General features: G+C 55.1%; 1 protein-coding gene across 1 annotated transcript in view; it reads right to left on the bottom strand.

Moving 5' to 3' along the window:
* LPCAT1 (lysophosphatidylcholine acyltransferase 1) overlaps positions 1–20,345 on the bottom strand; it is a 46,236-nt gene that overhangs the window by 21,056 nt on the left and 4,835 nt on the right. Inside the window, exons 2-3 of the mRNA XM_055308405.1 lie at positions 7,617–7,759; positions 1,545–1,759 (exon numbers count right to left, since the gene is read on the bottom strand). Of these exons, the coding sequence (XP_055164380.1) occupies positions 1,545–1,759; positions 7,617–7,759 (358 nt within the window). The remainder of the gene's footprint in view (positions 1–1,544; positions 1,760–7,616; positions 7,760–20,345) is intronic.

Below are 20,345 nucleotides of genomic sequence, written 5' to 3'. Positions count from 1 at the left end.
GTGAGAAATACACGTGTTGTTTAAAAGACAGTCTGTGGTGCTTTGTGGCAGCGGCCTAAGCAGAAGCCATCTGATCCGCAATCAAATAAATGCCAGTTAGCAGCTATTTTGCCAAAGCACACAACATGCTAGACCCTCTCAAAATGCCCCACTTGCTAGAAAAACGACATAACACGTACATAATGTTCTCTTATCAGCGTCACCTGAACACTAACACTCATTCATGAGGATTCAGAAAATTCTCTAGAATTCAGAGAAGTCAGGTGGAGTGAGGACCCTGGGGCCCCAGCACCATGCACCTCCCGCCAGACCAGCCCTGCTCCATCCACCACAGACATGCTCAGCACGACACACATATGGTCTGAACACTGAGAGGCTGCAGAGTGCAGCAGGAACGGTGGGGCAGAGCAGCGGGAGGAGGAGCAGAGCTGGGCTGTGGTCCCTGGAGAAGACACCAGAGGGACAAGAGCAAGGAATGGCCCCTGCAGGGCCCCCCTGGCAGCTCCAGGCTGGACCGGGCATAGGAAGGCACCTTCCTCTATAAAGGGACAGCCCCCCCATTCCCATTCCCTAAGATTCCCACAGGAATGGTACAGAGCCCCCAAAAGATGTAACCCCTGGAACCTGCGGACAAAACCCTCTTTGGGAAAAGTCTTTGCACATATAATTAGTTAGGGATCTGGAAACGACCCTAGAGTATCCAAGGACCAGGGTCCTTGTAAAAAAAAACCCATAGAGACACATGGGGGAGGCCTGAGATAAGGGAGGCAGAGGTGGAGGGACAAGGCCATGAGCCCAGGATGACCTGGCATCAGGAATAGGAAGGGGCAGGAAGGAGCTTCCCTGAAGGACCCTCAGAGGACCACGGCCCCGGACGCCCTGGCTTGGCCTTGGAGCTCCAGAACTGAGTCAGAACACGTTCCTGCTCTTTGAAGCCGCCAGCCTGGGAATCTGTCACAAGGCCTCAGGACACCTGGGCGCTGGGGCTTTGGGTCCAGTAAGCAGCGTACTGAGCTATCCCTGGACTTGGAGGATGCTGTTGTAATACAGGCCCTGCATTCTGGACGGACAAACTCAAGGAAGCACTTCAGCACCTCAGGACGTCTGGGGCACGTGTTCGTGAGGCAAAAATAAAACCCACAGCGATTAACATTCCAGAAGAAACCACAACAAAGGATACAGAACAGACTCCAGGACAAGTGTATATTTCACGTGGGTGTGACCTGAACTGACCCACAGGATAGGGGTCTCATCTACACCTGGGGGGGATGTGGAGGGGGAATGTGGAGGGGAGGATGTGGGGTGTGACCCGCAGGATGGGGTCTTGTCCGTGCCTGGGGGGGATGTGGAGCGGGGGGACATGGGTATGACCTGCACTGACCCGCAGGATGAGGTCTGGTCCACGCACAGGAGGGAGGACAGTGGCGGGGAGCTCCTTGCTTACTCCTGGGGTGGGGAGAAATCTCATTCACTCCCTGGGTGGGGGGCTCATTCACTCCCTGGGTGGGGGGGCTCACTCCCTCTTGGGGGAGGTGCTCACTCACTTCCCCATATTGGGATGTCTCTGCTCTCTGCCTTCATCACGATGGACGACATCGTCAGGGTGACAGCAATGGCATCGAAGTAGGAAGAGTGTGGTGCCAGGGTGAGGATGGCTGCCTCTGGTGGCGAGGCCTGCTGCCCCTTCACGACAACCCAGTGGAAGCCGCCGGCAAACCACATGGTGCGCATGATGGCCTTGAGCAGGATGTCCACAACCCTGCAAAAGAAGGTGCTGCAGTCAAACTGGGCACAAGCAGGGGCGTCAGGGGCTCTGTGCTGGCGCAACTCACTGGCACCAGGCTGACCGCTGGGAGAGGGTGCTGGAAGCTCAGTGCTGACCTCTGGGGGTCATCCAGGCCACACTCCAGGCCCTTCCAAACCCTGCAAGAGCCGCGACTGTGTCATCTGGAAGAGAGGAGGCAAAAACCATGCTGTGCCCCCCGAAGCCCCATATTAAACGTGGACCGAGATGCCTTTTTGTTAATTTATTCAAGAATACAGAAGTGTGGTCTCTGCTCCATGACGCAGCAGCACAAACACTGACTCCTGAATGCAGTAAGTAGAGCAAGGACACAGGTGCTGTTGAAGACACAGGTACCTTATGTGCTAGAAGGTGACTTAGTAGCATTCTAAATATGTAGATTTTAAACGAATAAAAAAAACACCAACTCACTAAAATATCTAAATGCAATTAATATTGGAAGTGAAGTCAGGCTGAGACCAGGAGCAGAGACCTATGGAGACGGTCTCCCATCTCATGGCCCTCAGGCTGCCGAGCTCCCAGAATCAGAAGTCACGCTATTAACACAAGCCTCTTCTGGATGAAACTAGATGGACGATAAATTTGGAAAAGAAAGTAATAATCAGCTGAATTGGTTTCCTATTTGTTTTTTAAACATACGGAATTTGGACATTTAAATTTGCACATCCCCTCCAGCGTTGCCCGTGACCAGCTGCAGCTAGATGAAGACCTGCATCGCTGAAACTGCTTGGGAGTGGAGGGCTCAGCATGCAAGTGGCCAAGGGCTGCATGCACCGTGGTCCACGGGGAGAAGGTGTCACCTCTCACTTGGCTGCTGGATACGCAGATGATCAGACTACATAACAGAACCCTAACAGCCTGAAACCTCACTGGACAGATCCCTAAGGGGGTTGGAAACCCCTCAAGAGAATTCTGGAAGGTGAGGCCCAGAGCTCCGAACGGCAGCCAGTCCCTGGGAGAGAACTGGGCCTCCCAGAGCCACCCTGAGAAGACCCTTGCTGGATGGTGAACATCAGCACGTGGCTGCATACCAAGGTGCTGGGGGCCGGGCCACCACGGAACCGAGTGGGCAAGATGGGCACCTGTCCTTACTTGTCCAACTGTGTGCTTTCAATGCACTTGTCTGCATGTGTGCCACGTATCATCAGGACACATGCACATACGTGAGGGGATGGATCAAATCGAGGCTTGGGGGAGGCTGCTGTGGGAGCAGGAGCCAGCCCCAGGAAGTGGGGACCAAACCCCCACCACCCCTCAGGTCAAAGGGCCAAACATCTCTAAGCAGAAACGGTGGGAGTGGATGCACCACAGCTAAGGATTCCCTCAAGATCCAGGACAGATTCCTGCCCCAGCGAGGCCACCCACAGGGAAGAGCCAGCCTGCGGGGTGGATGCGGTCTCTCAGCAAAGCCCTGCATGTGCATCGCAGCCCTGTGGAACCCTAAGGCCTTTCACCCTTGGACAGGCCACCCGCGATGAGCCTGAGGTGCCTATGGAGCGCCTCTCGGGAGCGGTGAGCTGGGCGCCAGGGCAGGGATGCCCTCCTTTGCTGTGTCCTGGCATTCAGTGCCCAGGTGGGAACCAAAGAACCTAGGTCGTGAGCAGAAGCAGCCACTTGGCAGAGAAGGGACTCTGACCCCAGGACACACACAGTGCGGGTGTCAGAGTCCCCGCAGGCAGGGAGTCTGCACTCATCAGGCTGCCCTGGGACAAGGCAGGGCACTGTGAAGGCAAGAGTGAGTGTACACCCTCAGAAATCCCGGCTCTCCCGGCACAGACAGCTGGTTCCCTGGGATGCAGGAGGAGGAGAGGTGTGTCCCAAGCACACACTACATGCGGGAGGAGACTCGTTTCTCAGGGTGGCAGGAAGACCTAGATCTTCAGAACCAGGGCATGGGGCACAGTGAATGTAAGACTCCTACAATCTCTTTCTAGAATTGTTAAATTCCTGAGGACACAGAGAAGAGCCCACAAGTCAGAGAAGCACATGCAGGCTCCTTGAGCTCCGAGGCTGAAGTGCTAGGGCTATAGATCTGAGGCCTGTGGCTCCGAGCCCCCAACTGCTAGCCATCAACGGTGAGGGCAGAACCAAGGCACTTTCAGATGTGAAATGCACCTGTTTTCTTTTTGAGAGAAAAACCTACACGCCAGAAAATCTGGGAGGAAAAAATAAGGAAAAAGAAAAACCCCAAAACCAGGCCCAGGAGATAGATCGTGCCCAGAAGATTTGCAGAAAAGCACTGCACCCAGCAGACGAGCCACTCGTTGTGGGGACCAGGGGCTCTGGGACCCTCTGGGAAGCATAATCCCAGTAGGCAGCGAGACCATGAGAGAGCAGAATCGGAAGGCTATGCTCAGGGCTCATTCTTCTTTTAGTAACAGGCAACAGTAGAGTCTGGCTGTGACTCGAAATAAGGTTAAACGAAGTCATGAGGGCAGGGCTGTGATGTGACGGGACTGGTGTCCTGGCAGGAGAGAGACCAGAGCTCTCCACTGGGGAGCACAGCAGAGGGCACTGTCTGCAGGCCAGGAACCCAATCAGCTGGTGCGCTGATTCCCGACTTCCAGCTTCCGGAACTTTCTGTGTTTAAGCCCCCAGTTGCACGTGGTTACAGCAGTCGGAGCCAACTACGACACCCTGTCTAACCAGGTGAGCTGGCCGAGGGTAGGCCCCTGAGAACCAACCATCACTGTTAGCCTGCCCGAAGGTTTCGCAAGAAGATGCTCCAGTTTTTACGTTACTTTGTGGTTTGAAAGTAACTTTAAGTAAAATGTCTTCTGTGAAATTCTGTCCTTCCTCTTTTCATTGAAAACCCAAGGCTTTTATTTTATGAAGTTTCAAGGACACTAATGTATATTTAGCAAAAATCCTCCCTGACGAAACATCCATTTACTGGAATCCGCACAGTTCTGCACAGTGTGGAACTCTGCACCTGCCAGCTGACTCTTGAGCCCTCAATCAGGCACTTTGTCACCGTGCTCTCCTGTAGGGAGCTGAGTGGTGACTGTTCTTAGTCTCCCCCTGAGCACCAGACCCAGCCCAGGGCTGTGCACGGAGTTCCTGAAAAATACTGCTGCGTGGAGACCCTGAGGGCTGTGTATGGCTCATACACACACATGTGTGCACACATGCACATGCGCGTGCATGCATATACATGCACAAATACGTGCATACTCATGCACATGCTCACACATGCCCATACTCATACACATGCACACACGTGCATATGCTCACATAGACACAGACACATGCCCCCACAGACATATGTGCATATACGTGGTGGTATAGACACAGTGCATATATATATGCATGCAATGCTCACATACACATGCCTGCACACATGCACATATACATGCACATATTTAGACACACATCCTTGCCCACATGTACATACATACATATGTGCATGCTCACAGTGCATATATATGTATACACATGCATTACACCTGTGCACATGCTCACACATATTCATACATGTACATATATGCATGCCCACACAATGCACATATACTCACATATGCACATTCATCTACACATATACACATAAGCACATGCTTGGACACAAATACACGCATGTACACATGCACATGTCTGCACACCCTAATAGGCACATATACATGATTGCACAACATACACACATACACACTCATACAGATATGCACACAGTGATGTGCAGTCTCCATGGACACAGACACCCAGAGCTCTCACGAAACCTCAGACATCTACATCTTGCCGCCGAGGGCCACTTCTCAGACACGCTACAGACACACGAGGCACCTGGGAGCAGTGCTGCTGGGGCCAGGCTGCTGTGGCCCATGTGTCATCCAACGAGCCAAGCAGAGCCGCATGGAGCTGGCACGGGGAAACGCAGAACAGCCCAGAGTCCTGCACTTTGGAAAGATGGAATCTGCAGTTGGGTGAGTGAACAGAAGAGGGGAGCCCAGCTCAAGAAGAGAGCAGAAGAAACAAGGAATTAAGAGAAAAAGTGCCAGGAGGCAGTGCTACCCTATGGCTAAACCCCAAACTTTTAATCAAATCACTTGCCACTTGTTAAAAACTGTAAAATCTGCTTTTATAGCTATGGATTCTCAACCTAACAAAATTGAAATTCTGATTCCTATCTGCTCTAGATTTAATTTTGTATGATTATATATTTGATTATTAAATTCATATTTTAAGGTTAAAACATTAAAAAAAAACACTTAAAGTAAAACATGCTCTTCAAAGAGAGTTAAGATAAGACATTCATAAAGGCAGGAGGACTGGAACACCAGTGATGACCTCAGTGCCTGGAGGTGACCACGGCCGACAGGATGCCAAGCAGCCTTCCCCAGGTGCTCCTACACTCACTCCCTCACCCCCCCCCCACTCAGGGCCTATGTCCTAGCACCCCCAGGCCACACACTGTGCTGGGGACAGAACGGGAACAGATCATGGCCTGTCTTCGGGTCTTGGGAGGAAGAGGACTATGGTTCCTCTGACACTGACAGTGGTCTAGGAACGTGAACACTGTAAATAGCACACATGGAGACCTCACGTGAGGGGGTCCCTGGTTACCTGGACTGTCACCAAGCATGGCCACATCACACTCCCATGGGCTCAGCAAACCCATGAATGGACATGCCCTGCGTGCCCGTCATGTATGCCTGTGGCAGGCACACATCGGGAGATTCCCACCTGTCTCTCATGGGCATCGTGTTCCTGCAGGTCAGGGACTTCCTAGGGGAAGGAGGACTGAGCTGGTCTGCTAAACCCATAAAGGGCCAGGAGCAAATATTTTAGGCTTTGTGGGCCACACAGCCTCGGCCATAAACTACCCCACCCTCCGTGAAGGCCGTCCTGGACGGTACCTAAATGAGTGGGTGTAGCTCAGTTCCAGTAAAACTATTTATAAAAACAGGTAGTGGCTGGATTTGGCCTGGGTTTAGCAGACCCCCCTGCACTAGCCTGAAAATATTTCTGCTGCTGCATCAACTGTCTAAGGACCCTGTGGTTGAGGACAGGTGTTAAGGTGTGACAACCACAGAACTCTTGGTTTACAAGAGAAACGACAGCTTTGAGACGCTGCAAGTACTTCTTAAAGTCCTCACGGTATCTCGGCATTCTCGTTTACTAATGGTACATACTTTAAGAACAGCTTTCGGAAGAAACAAGAAACTATTCTGATTTAACTTTTTGAGGTCCACGTTGGGTCTCTAGTTAAGATATATTCGTAACATGGGGCACCTGAGTGACTCTGGATTCGGGCTCAGGTCATGATCTCCGGATCCTGGGATTGAGCCCATATCCGGCTCTGGGCTCTGAGGGAAGTCTGCTTGGGATCTTTCTCTCCCCCTCCCTCCTCCATCCCCCCTCCCCCTGCTTGTGTGCAATTTCTCTTTCTCAAATAAATTTTCAGAAAAACATATTCAAAACACATCTGTCTGTAGATGGCTATGCTTTATGAATATTCAACAAGTAGATGCAAGGGAATTTCTAGATCTATGAAGCAAGGAGAGACATTCAACCCTGCAGAGAGTAGACCAGCAAACAGAACAGGTGCTGGCTGACACACAGTTTTGCAAGGCCGGGGTGGTGCAAACACGTGGGGAGCCTCTGTGCTGAGGTCATGCCCACAGTGGCCACATGGCTTGCAGGACCAGGACAGAGGTGTGCAGGGAATGGAAGCATCCCAGTGTCCTGGCCAGGGGAGGACACCTTGGGGTGCTCTGGGCCCAGGAAGGGGAAGATGGACGGGACAAGCCATGGGCATGAGCAAGAGCAAGGGGCTCCATGACCCTGCATGTCAGAGCACCTGCACACAGGGACTTACTTCCGCCACATGGCCGGGGGCTGTTCAGGTTCCCTCTCTGAGGATCCCAGCGTAGCGAAGAACGTGAAGGGCCACGCAAGCAGCATCATCGTAACAGCAAGCAGCAGCCGGATGGGGAAGAGCGTCAGAGTCATGAAAGCAATCTGGGAAGAAAGAGGTGAGGTCGTCGTTAGATCAGTCTCCAGGGCACCAGTCCTCTGGACTCTGCATGCAAGGCCAGCCCCAGGTCCTTGTGTGGAATGCCGCGCCCACACCAAGTCCAGGGCACTGCCCTCCCACGATGGTGGGGTGAGTGGCCAGATGTCCCACTGAGGGTCTGAGGCCGTGCTGCTGGGACCCTTCCTTCCCACTCAGCCTCAAGTTCCCTGTGTGGGGATGGCAAACAGATGGTGGAACTTGCCCTGATCCCAGCGCCTGCTTCCCATACCCGAGCTCCTCTGGCACGAGCTCCCTGGTCCTGGCTTCTGACTCTCCACAGAGCACAGGGCTGCCATGCAGTGAGGTAGCAGGTACAGAGCTGGCGAGATGGACTTTGGACCCCAGGGATGACCAGGGACTCCAGGTGACTCCGCAGCCCCAGGAAGTCATGGGAAGCCAGCAGATGGACAGCCCCATGGGTCTGGTTGGGATGGGGCCATGGGAGGGCCTCTGTGGGGATTGGGTGGGCCCACGGTGAGGGTGGCGGCTCCAAACATGGGGTGGGGGCAGGATGGACATGTGGGTCTACCAGAGGGGCCATGGCAGGGACCGTCGTGGGGGACAGATGGCTGAGTCTTATGCACAAAGCCACATTCTGGCCCTGACCTGGGGGCACATGCTCAGGAACGGTGCTTCTCAGATGAACTCAATCTCAGGTAGTCAATGAGGAAATGGGGCAGGGGGCGGACGACAAAACTTAAAACTTACAAGGGATTTATGACCAATAGATGCAATTTATAACTATTTGCAGTAATACATACTTCAAATATGCAGGTTTTGGTGCAGAGAAGACAGAAAAGATAGGCTGGGAGATGGTGCTGACCAGGCCATGGCGCCCCATGGCCGCTCACCTGGCTGGGTCCCTGTTACCTACCCCTGAGCCGTGCTGACTGGCCCCACAGAGCCTCTGCAGCTTCTCCTGCTCCTCTACCAAGACCAGCACTGCCCAAGAGGCACACAATGAGAGCCATGGACCTAATTTTAAGCTAATGGCCACATTTAAAACATAGAAAGCTGATTAAATTAATGTAAGATCGTTTGTGTATCTGAAATACTACCATTTCAGCATGACTCAATACAAAAATGATGATTGAACATGTCACACTTTTTCCCAACATCTTGTAAACCCGGCATTCACCTTGCGCTCCAGCTCATCCCAAGTCCCAACCGCTCCCCACAGCGGGCAGCTGCCCAGGGCCCCTCGCAGCTCTGCATAACCACAGGTCCTGCGGGCGACGGCATACAGAGCGGCCCTGGTGCCGGCCTTGTCCTCCCAGCCCCCATCCCAGGCATCGCCCTGGCCAGAACCTGCAGGCAGAGCAGGAACAGCCTCATCAGATCTGCATGTGGTGGCTGACGCTGGTCACGGTGTTTCTTAATAGGGGCCTGCTCACTTGAGGTCGTAGCAAATATTCTCTGACGGCAACGTCCCTTCCCGCCCCTGGGGTTCTGAGAGCTGCATACGTCCAAGTCACAGATGTGCCAAATCTCACCGCCATCCTTCCTGCACCAAGGGGGGAGATGAGGGAAATAACGTGTTTGTGCTCACTCAGCCCACGTATGCGATGCACTGCTCCCATGGCCTTTCCAACACGAAAACTTCAGTGCCCATACTGGGTGGCCTTCGCTGGCATTTGTTTTCTCTGGAGCGGCTGAGTCTGCTGGCTGGCATGTGTCTGGGGCTGGGCTGGGGCGTCCTGACCCACAGCTTCCAGGCGCGCCCCGTGCTCACGTCCACACACCAGCCAGCAGCTCTTTAGGGGAATTGCAACTAAGATAAACATCTCATCATTGTTTGAAATATACATATCAACACACACACACATATGTATATATGTATATTTTTAATTTTTTAAAATTTTTAATATATATATATTTTTAAATATATATATTTTTACTGTTTATCTAGATTCTCTACTTTTGCTTGAACTCACTTCAGGGGTTTCATCAGAGAAAATCTCTGAAAGTCCCCAGCAGATTTGTTTCTCTCCCAATTACTTCCCCAGCATGTGTGTGTTTACAGGATGAATGAAGCCGCCCCTGCGCACGTAATGCGGTTTGTGCCTCTGCAAGTCTTCAGCCTGTTGACAGATGTTCTTCTAGCTCATGCCTCTGTTTACTGAGCCCAGTCTGGGTGTGTTTACAACTCCTACTGTGACCACTCAGTCACGTTCATTTCAGCTCCTACAGACCTCTCTCTCTCTCTCTCTCTCTCTCTGAAAACTCCATTACCGTTAACTTCCTGAGGTCAAAACCCCACAGTTATCTTCAGGTATGTTGTCTTTCTCAATATTTACACCTAGAACACAGCTTTGTCTACGTGACATTTTAACCCCACAGTGAAGTCACCAGATGGTTCGCTGCTTATGGCCATGCACGGCTAGTAGAGCCTCAGGCCCATGCCCTCAGAGAACATGGACAGGTGGCAAATATGCTAACAGAGCATCTCAGAAAGCCCATCATGTGCAGCAGGTGTGCCCACAAGGCTGCTCACCGTGTGTTGTGACCCCACACACCCGCTTTGCAGCCGACTTCACTCCCAGGCAGTTCCTAGGACACAGAACATATCTCCAGGGTTCCAGGGGAGCACATGATGTCCAGCCCGACCCCACGTATCGGAGAACCACAGATGGTGACAGGGCTCAAGGGGTCCCAGAGGGGTGGCAGCGCCAGAAGTGCTGATGGACCACACAGTGTGACCCAGCCCTGCCCAGTGCCCTGAGTGCCACTCTTTACGCTGCTTACTTAGCAGCATGGGTTCCTGCGGCTGGCCAGCAGCTGCGGGGTTCACTTGGCCACTCCACATGGGACGCAGCAGGCGACGCATTCACACACCTGCTCATCTCTACTCCTGGGAGAGCACACTCTGGTTTCTGAGCCTCACAGTAAGTGGGAAAAGGACCTGTGAGTGACAAACACAGCCTTCCACCCTCTGCAAATGGACAAGCCTCCCAGGATGTGATGAGCAGGCAGGAGACAACGTGGACGTGGCCTGAGAGGGAGCCACAGAGCTGCAGTGACTCGGCCTGGCATGCAGACACATGCCCACGGACTGGGACTGGATGCGTGAACTGCTAGGGGGAGGCAAGCGTGCCCAGGAGCCCACAGAGGACGGGAGGGACCGGCTGCCAGGGCTAAGACCCCATGTGTTTCAGGGCTGCTCCCTGGGACCCCAGGACTTTGCCGTCACCTTGCCCAGCCAAGGGGCCTGCGTGCTTTCCACCAGGCTCGGCCCCACCCTGGAGTGGAGAGAAACTATCCCTAGGAGGACAGGACTTGGAAGGCTTGTTGCAGCTCCTTCCAGAACCTTCTTGGGTTCTGGCCCCTTGTCCTGGGCTCTAGGCTGCTCTCCACTCAGACCCTCCTGTTCTCCTCACCTTCTGGCCCACTTGTCTTCACAGGCTCTGTTGCCTGTGTCCACCCCTGCCGGGCCTCTGGCCTCCCAGCATCCACACTTCCACCACGTTCTGTGCAAACCGGCCCAAGTGCCTCAGCCTGTCCGAGAAGACTCAGTGCTTCCAGCCACAGGACAACAACCAGGGCAGCCGGGTCAGCTGCATGGGCGTTCTCATGTGTGCTGGGACCATGGGAAAGACCACGATCACCGAAGAGATGTTTGTACAAAGTCTTGGCTGGACTGGAAAACAAAGCAGACGAAAGGGAGTGTTGTGCTGTCTCCAGGCCGCTGTGGCTGGGAGCTCGGAAGGCATGGTAACCGGCAGCAAGGCTGGACATGCTGTCTTTTGTCCCTCTGGGAAGCTCCGATGGCTGCAGCTTGATGGTCCCTGTCAGGAACCCCATCTGCCTCAAAAGCACCAGGTCACATAAACTGTGTGGCTGCCCCTCCTGTGAGCCGAAGGTTTATAACCCGCTTCCAGGAGAACCTGTATCTCACCCAGCTGAGTGAGGTTTCATGCTCCTTGAAGTTGGCTACGACACACTGTCCCTCAGGAAGGGGTTACCGTGAACAGATGTGGACACCCAACCTCACGGTTCCTGAGTTGTGGAGCAGACCTCCTAACCTGGCACATGCCATCTAGGGTCTCTGGTGCAGCAGGCTGAGTGGTGAACCACCCAAGTGCAGGGGGAACGTCACAACCGCCCAGTGTCTCTAAACATTGTTTCCTGCCTGAAGGAACCAGGGCTCTTGAGCAAAACCAATACCGGGGGTGGGGGGTGGGCAGAAAATGGGGAAGAGAGCCTGGGACAGTTGTGGTACAGCTAAGCCCAGGAAAAGGCGGCAGAGGCCCCTGGGCTCAGGAGGCCCCACGGTGGACAGCAATCTGAGTGCCAACAAGAACAATGAATGCACAGGTGGGAACTTCACATGAGCTCCCACCATGCGTCCACCATCCCTACCACACATCCAGCATCCCAACCATGTGTCCATCATCCCGACCATGTGTCCATCATCCCGGGCACACAATATGTCTACCATCCCAACCATGCGTCTTTCATCCCGACAATGCATCCGTCAACTTAACCATGTGTCCCATGTCCTCATCATTCCAATGATGAGTCCATCATCCCAGGCACACCACGTGTCCATCATCCCAACCATGCATCCATCATCCCAACGATGAGTCCATCATCCCAGACATACCACGTGTTCATCACCCCAACCATGTGTCCACCATCTCAGGCACATGCACACATCTGCACGCACCCACCTCACTGGTCACCTTTGGAGGGATGTAGGCTCCTGAGTGTGACACTGGCCAATGGGGAAATCAGGCATCATGCTGTCCTATGAGACTGTCCTTGGGGCAGCCAAGGGGTGGACATAGGAGTGTTCCCACAGGCTCCCAGAACCTCAACCACTCACGCACACCCACATGATGAGGGGCCTGTGCACTTGGGAACACACACACACATGCTGGGCCCTGTATGGAGGTGCTGCACGACAACCCAACAAATGGAAGCTCTTGAGTTCTGGGTCAAGGACCACTTTCCAGAAAACATGGAAGACAGTGGGGGGTGGGGGAGCAATTAGCAAAATGCAGACCAGAAGCCTCTCCAGGACAAACACCCCAAATACATTGTAAGGAAAAGTAAATAATCAAGAGCTGGAAGGGGCCCTGCAGCGGAGCATGTGAGGGTGTGTGGCTCGCTGGGATCGATGCAGATGCACATGGCTAAGAGCCCGTGTAGAGGCTCCAGCGGGTGTGGGGCAAGCATGCTCCATGGCCGCCCACAGTCCTCCACCTTGGGATGCAGACACCCTCTGGAGCGTTTCAGTGTGAAATGGTGAAGCCTGGGCTTCACTTCCACATGACTGGGGGTGGGAGGGGCATGGGTGTCTATGAGACCAGGGTGGCCTCACCAAAGCTGGTGACTGCTGTGGCGGTGGGGAGCAGGCACAGTCATTACAGCTTCTCTGCTTTGGTATTAAGGGCCAACCGGTGTGTCCTCCAGGACTTCAGAATGTGGCTGTATTTGAAGACAGGCCCTTTAAAAGGTGATTAAGGTAAAGTAAGTCTGTAGAGTGGACCCTAATTCCCCACAGCAGGTGTCTTCTTAAGAAGAGATTAGGTTGCAGATGGGGGGGGGGGATATGCATGTGTGAGGGCTCAGGGAAGGGAAGGTGTCCCCACACCGAAGTGGGAGGCGCCTGGGTCTCCAATGTCCGGCCTAGGGGTCCGGGAGAAATAAATGCCTGTGGCTAAAGCTGCCGCCTGTCGTATCAGTAAGTCTGTCAGATACACGGTGTGTCTCCGCTCTGCCATGACAAGATGTGTGAAAGACAATTTCGGTTCTTGTGGGAAACATTCACCGACTCGCAGGTGTGCACATGGGCCCTAACGCACCATCTGCAATGCTCCACAGAAGGCACCTCTGGTCACAGTGCCCCAGCCTACACTCATCTGGCAGCTGCTCCTCTCCACCAAGGCCACTGACATCATCGTCACACAAGCTGGTCCAGGACCTTGTTTCACAACAACACACAACTGCCGACATGCCATTTAAGAGACAAAGGACCTAAGTGCACCTGCACTCATGCTGTCCCCGAGCCTGGCTGGTCACTGTGGTGGAACGTGGCCTTGCTGGGAGGAGACGGGCTGGCCATGCACTGAGATGCCCTGCATGCCAGGATGCACACTGGAGAGGTGACGTGCAAGGGACCCCAGGCAGCCATATGAGCTGCTGACACAGCACCTGCAGGCAGGAGATGCACACAGGAAGCTTGAGGGGGTCAGTGTGATAGCTCTGAAAGAAAAGGTGTCCATGGCCTGAAGGACACAGGGGCCGAGTGATAGCGCACAGTGAGCACTGGGCTGCGCAGTGGGTGCTGTCATCACTGCATGGGGCACAGTGGCGGGCAGGCTGCAGGGACAATGCTCCCGAGGCTGGGTTCCAATGCCAGTGCACTTTAATTGTGGAAAAGAATAATTATCATGATTCCAAAGGCTATGGAAACACTGACAGACACATTGAAGAGAAATGCACTCCCCGTGCAACTAGAGAAAACAGGAGCGCATAGGGAGCACCTTCTGCCATAGATGCAGGTGCACAAAGCCCAGGCCAGCCTCTGAAAACCACACTCACAGGAACAGAGACACATCATGCTCACATGTGGAGTGCCCAGTCGACCCTCAGTCTGCAAACCACTCCTGGCGTTTGGGGAGGAGACAGTGGACCGCCAGAGGCACCAGCCCTGTGTGTCTGTGGCCAGTGCTTGGCCCCATTGCCACAAGGAGGCAGAAAGCCAAGCTCAGGATCCCCCCGTTTCTGGCAAAGGCCAGGTCTCCCAAGACTCTGGGAGCCACTGCAGCTCGGGGCTGGCCCCACAAAGCTGTGTGACAACAGTGCTATACGCTACGCACTGTGGTGACACCTCAATTTCGGCCCGTGTGCGCCTGGCCAGCTGGCAGGCCCAGGTCCAGCTCTCCGGGGAGCTGCTTGCGCGAGTGTTGCTGGTAGCAGCCAAGCTGGATGTCACCCAGGGGTGGCACCAGGGAACAGTGAGCCAAAGGTCGCCTGTGTGACAGGTGCCAGCAGCCAGCCAGAGGGAGGAACCTTCAGGGCCTCGGGGCATGGAGACAGATCCCAAGGTGACCATCACTCAGAGAGAGAAGACACAAAACAAGACAAAACTCTTATCTTCCCGTTAGTTAGATTTCTATGTTGTAAAGGAACAATTTTCAGGGATGGCTGGCCTGACTGTGTGCGTGCAAGGTTGACAGTCACTCACGGGTGTGGGGGCCGGGGGCGAGTGGACCCTGGTTAACGGGGGGCTGTGGAGGGAGCACAGGCACCAAGTGTGAGGACAAGTGTCTGCACGCTGGCCTGCAGGTCTGCCCACTGCCACCAGGACGGGCTCCCAGGGCCGAGGAGCACAAGTGCCAGACCTGGTGGTGCTCCCAGCCTGACACCCAAAGCAGCTGAAGGGACGCCCCAGGATCGCAGTCCTCCAGGGCTGTTGTTCTGGGGGAGACATGACAAGGGAATCCACATGTCCCAATCAGTCCACGCAGCCCTGTGGGAGCCCCATGGCAGGCCCAGCCGAGCAAGATGCAGATGGGGCTGTAGGGCCTCGTCTCCTGAGACCAGCCTACACTGCAGCTCAGGGGTGGATGGAGGGCACCCTGTTTCCAGGGCTGGGTGATTTCCTCCAACAGTACCCTAGAAGGCTGGTCTGGTCCTCCCTGGATCCCCCCATGAGGAGAGGAGAGATGGGATGCACAGGTCCTGCAGAAAGATGGCCAGGGCAACGAGGGGTAAACGGACGAAAACCTGGGGAATCCTCTCTTCTCTTGCAACTTATTTTAAAAACCTAAAGCAAATTCTTTTGGAGAATCCTGATTTAGAACAGGTAGAAATATCCTGAAGCCAGGAAGTGAAGGCCCCTGACCCTCAGCCTGGCTCGAGCGAGATGCGGCCACATGGTGCAGATTCAAGCTACTGGGGCCACTTCCTGACACGGTGACAAAATAGGTACATGTACTTGTTTCCTTTCTAGAGATCTTAAAAAATGAACAGCAGCTGTCCCAGGAGTGCTATTGGCTAGCACAGACCCCGGCCTCAGAGCCTGGGAAGGGCCCCGGGAGCACCTGCGCTGGACCCAACACTTCTCAGGTGCAAACCCCACCAACCAACCCGTGAACACGTCCCCACTGCTCCCCCCAACCTGTGCTAAACATGGAGCACATAGAGACCCAAACCACACGCCGCCTGGGACGTGGGACATAGGAGAGCCGTGTTCTGAACTGTGGTGGTCGGCTTTACTGGTGGTCACACGTGGCCGCTCCACAACAAGATGGAGCAGAGCAAGGCTAGAGCTCTGGTGCAGGTGGCACGGGGAGGGATAAGCACAGTCATGTCCCCAGGGCAGCCCCACCGTCACTGGTACCAGCCTTCCACTGTGTGATCTGTCCTTCTAATTGATCCTGTGCCAAATCCACACCGGGCTCCCTTGTCTTTCTCTCACTCACAGGTGAACATCGAGGGGCATCGTGCTCCTGGGTTGCCAGCATTCCCCACATTCCCCGCTCTGAAGTCGCATGTGCCCCTGTGCCCTGTGGGACTGAGGACCTTGTCCTGCTAGGACCAGGCTCACTGCAACATACTGGCTATTTCTTCTTGGCTCTATCCTCAAATCTAAAATTAAATACAGCATTACTAAAACAGCTATTTTTTCTTTCAACCCACAAGCGGCCCACCTTCCCCAGCACCCTGGGCCCCTCTGCTAAGGAGCTCTCAGACCCCACCTCTGCTCACCCGGCCCGGGCTCTTGTGCAGAAGGAGAACGTCTCTCAGTAACTCGCTCTGAATTTACGAATCTGCTGTGCAGTCCAACAGCAGTTGTTCCAGACATCTGCACTTAGTGTTTGTCACACGCCTGGTGGCACAGTCTGGTTGGGCAGCCACCAACACCTACACAGCTCCATCTGGGGTCAGAACTGCCCAGTCAGAGGCGGCCCGATGCCAGCACCCTACATCCAAGGATCCCCAGTGACGGCCCTTCCCGCCTGCTAGCTGGCCAGCATCTGAGCGTCCACCAGCTGGAGCCCAAGTCCAGGCCTGTCTTCCAGCCCCTAGGCTTTCATGGGCCCCACAGGCACATGGTCACAAGCACACACAGGGGTCAGTGTGGAGGGCAGCTCAGGACCCCAGGTGAATCTAGCAGAGATCTTGGCCCTGGGGACCTGGGGCTGGGCAGGGCCCTCCGTCAACGCTTATAGGCATCGTCAGACAAGTGAAGGAGCTTCCGCGTGGGGGCCAGGGAAGTGCGACACCTGCCATATAGACTCTGGGTCTCCAGGCAGGACCGCCGGTAGCATACTGACCACCAGAGGCTGGGCCCCAAGGCAGGGAAGGGGCAGGGTGTGAGGCTGCTGGCAGGTGCTGTGGGCCAGGCATAGAAAAGGCCCAGGGAAGCACCGGGCCTAGTGAGCACCGAGTCCCTGATGCTCAGACAAGTGCATGAGGGAGTGGACAGGCCTGGGGGCAGAGAGGAGGCTTCCTGAATGCCTGCTGCATCCATCCCTGTCACCACTGCAACCCTTCAGTCATCCTGGCTCCGCTGTAGGAGCTCAGCCCTAGCACATGGCTGGCCGGGGCAGGGTGGGGGACACGATGCTCTGTCCACTGAACACCTTGCTCCACCCGAGCACCTCGGCTTCCAGGGCCGCCCCACTGCCCTGTGCTCCTAGGACAAGAACACAGGTCCCCCAGCAGCTGGCGTGCTTCCCCAACCTGCCACGTTAGGGTCTCAGGCTTCTGCATCATGGGAAACAGTTCTGGGCTCACACAGGGCTGCCTGTAAGCAGCTGAACAAAACCCGCAGGATAGAAAACAAGTTTACTAGGTCAGCGAACGCGTGCCAAGTGCCTATCACCAGCCAAAGCCGGCACTGCTCCAGATGTGGGGACAGGACACCATGGACCCATGGGGACCTGCAGCCCTGTCTGGCTCAGGGCCCCGGCGGGCAGGGCTGTGGGACAGGAGCCGGCCTGCCTGAGGCCGGGGGGGGGGGGGGGGGGGGGGCATCCTTCCTCCAGGGAGCTGAGAAAGATCCCTGCTACCTGCTGAGATTTCAGCAAAGATAAGGACATGCCTATGGGGTGCTGGAGGAGGCGTTAAGGGCGCCCACAGCTGATGCCCTTCTCAGCTGGCGGCCAGCACACACCAGCCCACCTCGGGGCTCTCCTCACCCCTCCTGCCCACTCAGTTTCACACAAAATTGCATTTCCTCAGGGTTTTCAGGACCCTCTGGCGGGAGACTAGAGCTCTGTCCCGTGGTCTCTGTGATTCCAGGCGGCCACTCCTGCAGCCTCCAGAAGTGGAATCCACAGTAAAGCAAACCGCAGCCCAGAGGCCCTTCCGTGGCTGCCCACTCACCCCTGAGAGCTTAGAGCCCAGCAGGGCAGGTGCTGAGAACCGGCGGATAGGCAGAAACACTGCAGAGTGAGTTCTGGCCTGGATGTTCCACTCCAGGGACTAGGCTTGGATCCAAAGCAGGAGCTGCCTCCAAACCCTCATTCACAGGCTGCAGGAACTCAGCAACCCCAGACCCGTTCCTCCAGGCATCTCACCTGTGAGCCAGGAGATCCAGGAATTACAGCTGCCCAGAAAGGGAGCTTTCCAGGCACAGACCTCCCACGTGCAGAGACCCAGGAGCCGGAGGGCCCCACAAACAGGAAGAGAAGCTTGGGTGCTGAGCAAGCCCAGAGGGCAGCTCTGGGGGCGGGGTGGGGCGGCAAATACAGGGCTCACAGCATAAGCATCCAGCTGAGGGGCTGGGACAGGAGGCACTGACTTTTTCTTGAGAACATCCCCACCCCAGGGGGTAAAAAATGGAAGAAGTGAGAGCAGGGAAAGGTCATAGACCACGACCACGCAGAGGCCGCCCCATCCTGGTCCGTTGAGCAAATCATGCCCAGTAGCAGCACCAGGCTCAGAAGGCCAGGGGTGCCAGCTCTGCACGTGGAGGGACCCACACCTGGACGTGGAGGGACCTGGACCTGGAGGGACCCACACTTGGAGGGATGCCCGGAGTCGCTGTGCTCAGGGGAGCGCCAGAGGGCTGTGAGCTCCTCTGTTTGCTCCTGGGCTGCTAGGAGCCCCTGGCCACGTCCCAGGACAGAGCAGGTCCCTGCCCCTGGGGCTCAGGGCTTGCTCCCTCCTCCAAATGGCACATTGCTTCACATTTTAATCGTCTCAGGTTGGGCTGTGTTCTAGCACAGAAAGTGGGCACAGGGTCAGCGGGCAGCAGTTTACTTTCATTGGCCTCTTCGGCAGGGGATGAGGAGAACCCCAACAAGAACTTCCTCCCCTCCTCAGACAGACCTGAGAAGCATGGGCCCTCCCCCCCCCCTGCTTTGTGGCCCTAGGAAATCCCTTAACTCCAGGGCCTTTGGCTGCAGAGTAGAAGAATCTTGAAATTCAAGTGCTTTAGCTTTTCCAGCTGTTTCCATTTGTTGAGCAAATATAGCAAAGCGCCTGTGGGGTCCAGCGGGGTGGGGGAGGGGGGCTCTCCAGCTGCAGACACTCCCACCTGCACACCTCCTACTCCACTCTGCTCTCAGATGGAGCACCTCTGGAGCATCCTGGCCCAACCCCACCAACTGCTGGCTTCACTAAAACTCTGGCTCCAGACCCCCACCTGTGGGAAGCTCCAGGGAACATCCAGGTCCTCCCCCCCAACTATAGGGAGCCCCCTAACCATTTCCTGTCTCTAGCACTCAGCTGAGAGTCCCCTCCAGCTGCAGGAGGATCTGAAAGTATATTCTGTACTTCCCCAGGTGCAGGGGGCTCCCCGGAGCATCCTGGCTCCATCCCCGCAGGGGCAGGGGGTTCCCTGGAGCATCCTTCCTACTGGTAGAAAAGACCCAGCACTCCAGGGAGGCGTTCTGCTCAGCTGTTGGCCCTGTACGCAGCACCATTCAGGGCCTGACCCAAACCAGACCCTCAGCCATGGCCTCCTGGCTGTCATCAGCACCAAGGTTGCTCCTGGGTGTGCTCTGCATGAAGCAGCAGGGCCCCACCTCCAGACCTCAGGAACACCGTATGAGCCACCTCTGCGTCCCCTTCCTTAGGGTTTGCAATAGTGAAAGATGTTTTTAAAAAAGATTTCACAAGTAGTTTTTTTTAGAGAAAAATCAATCAAAATATGACTGAGAGTAAAGTACAGGCATCTGCAGCACATCCCTGACATAAGCATGGAGAATGCCAGGGGTTCCACCCAGGACCCTCTGTGGCAGCTTTGGGGAGCGTCAGCAAATCCAAGAGGCTGGCGGCGTAGGGCCTGGCCTGAGAGCCGCTGGGAGCGTTGCCGTGTGCATGTTTAGGGACGGCATTTAACAAGTTTGAAAACGCCTAATCTTGTGAGGCTGGAGCGTGGGGCAAACACCAGGAACGAGCCAATTAGTTATAATACTGCAAAACGTGGCACACAGGGCTGCAGCATGGAGACCGGGCTTGAGAAGGACAACACTGCAATCACGCGTAGACACACGCTCTACTCTGGGCTCATCTTCAAAATATTCACAACCTTCCTCCAGGTTTATCAAACACTAGAAATGTGAGAAA

The sequence above is a fragment of the Nyctereutes procyonoides genome, unplaced genomic scaffold (assembly GCF_905146905.1).
Source record: "Nyctereutes procyonoides isolate TBG_1078 unplaced genomic scaffold, NYPRO_anot_genome, whole genome shotgun sequence".
Classification (NCBI taxonomy): Eukaryota; Metazoa; Chordata; class Mammalia; order Carnivora; family Canidae; genus Nyctereutes; species Nyctereutes procyonoides.
The sequence above is the reverse complement of the archived record's forward strand: the minus strand, read 5'-3'. Positions and strand labels throughout refer to the sequence as shown.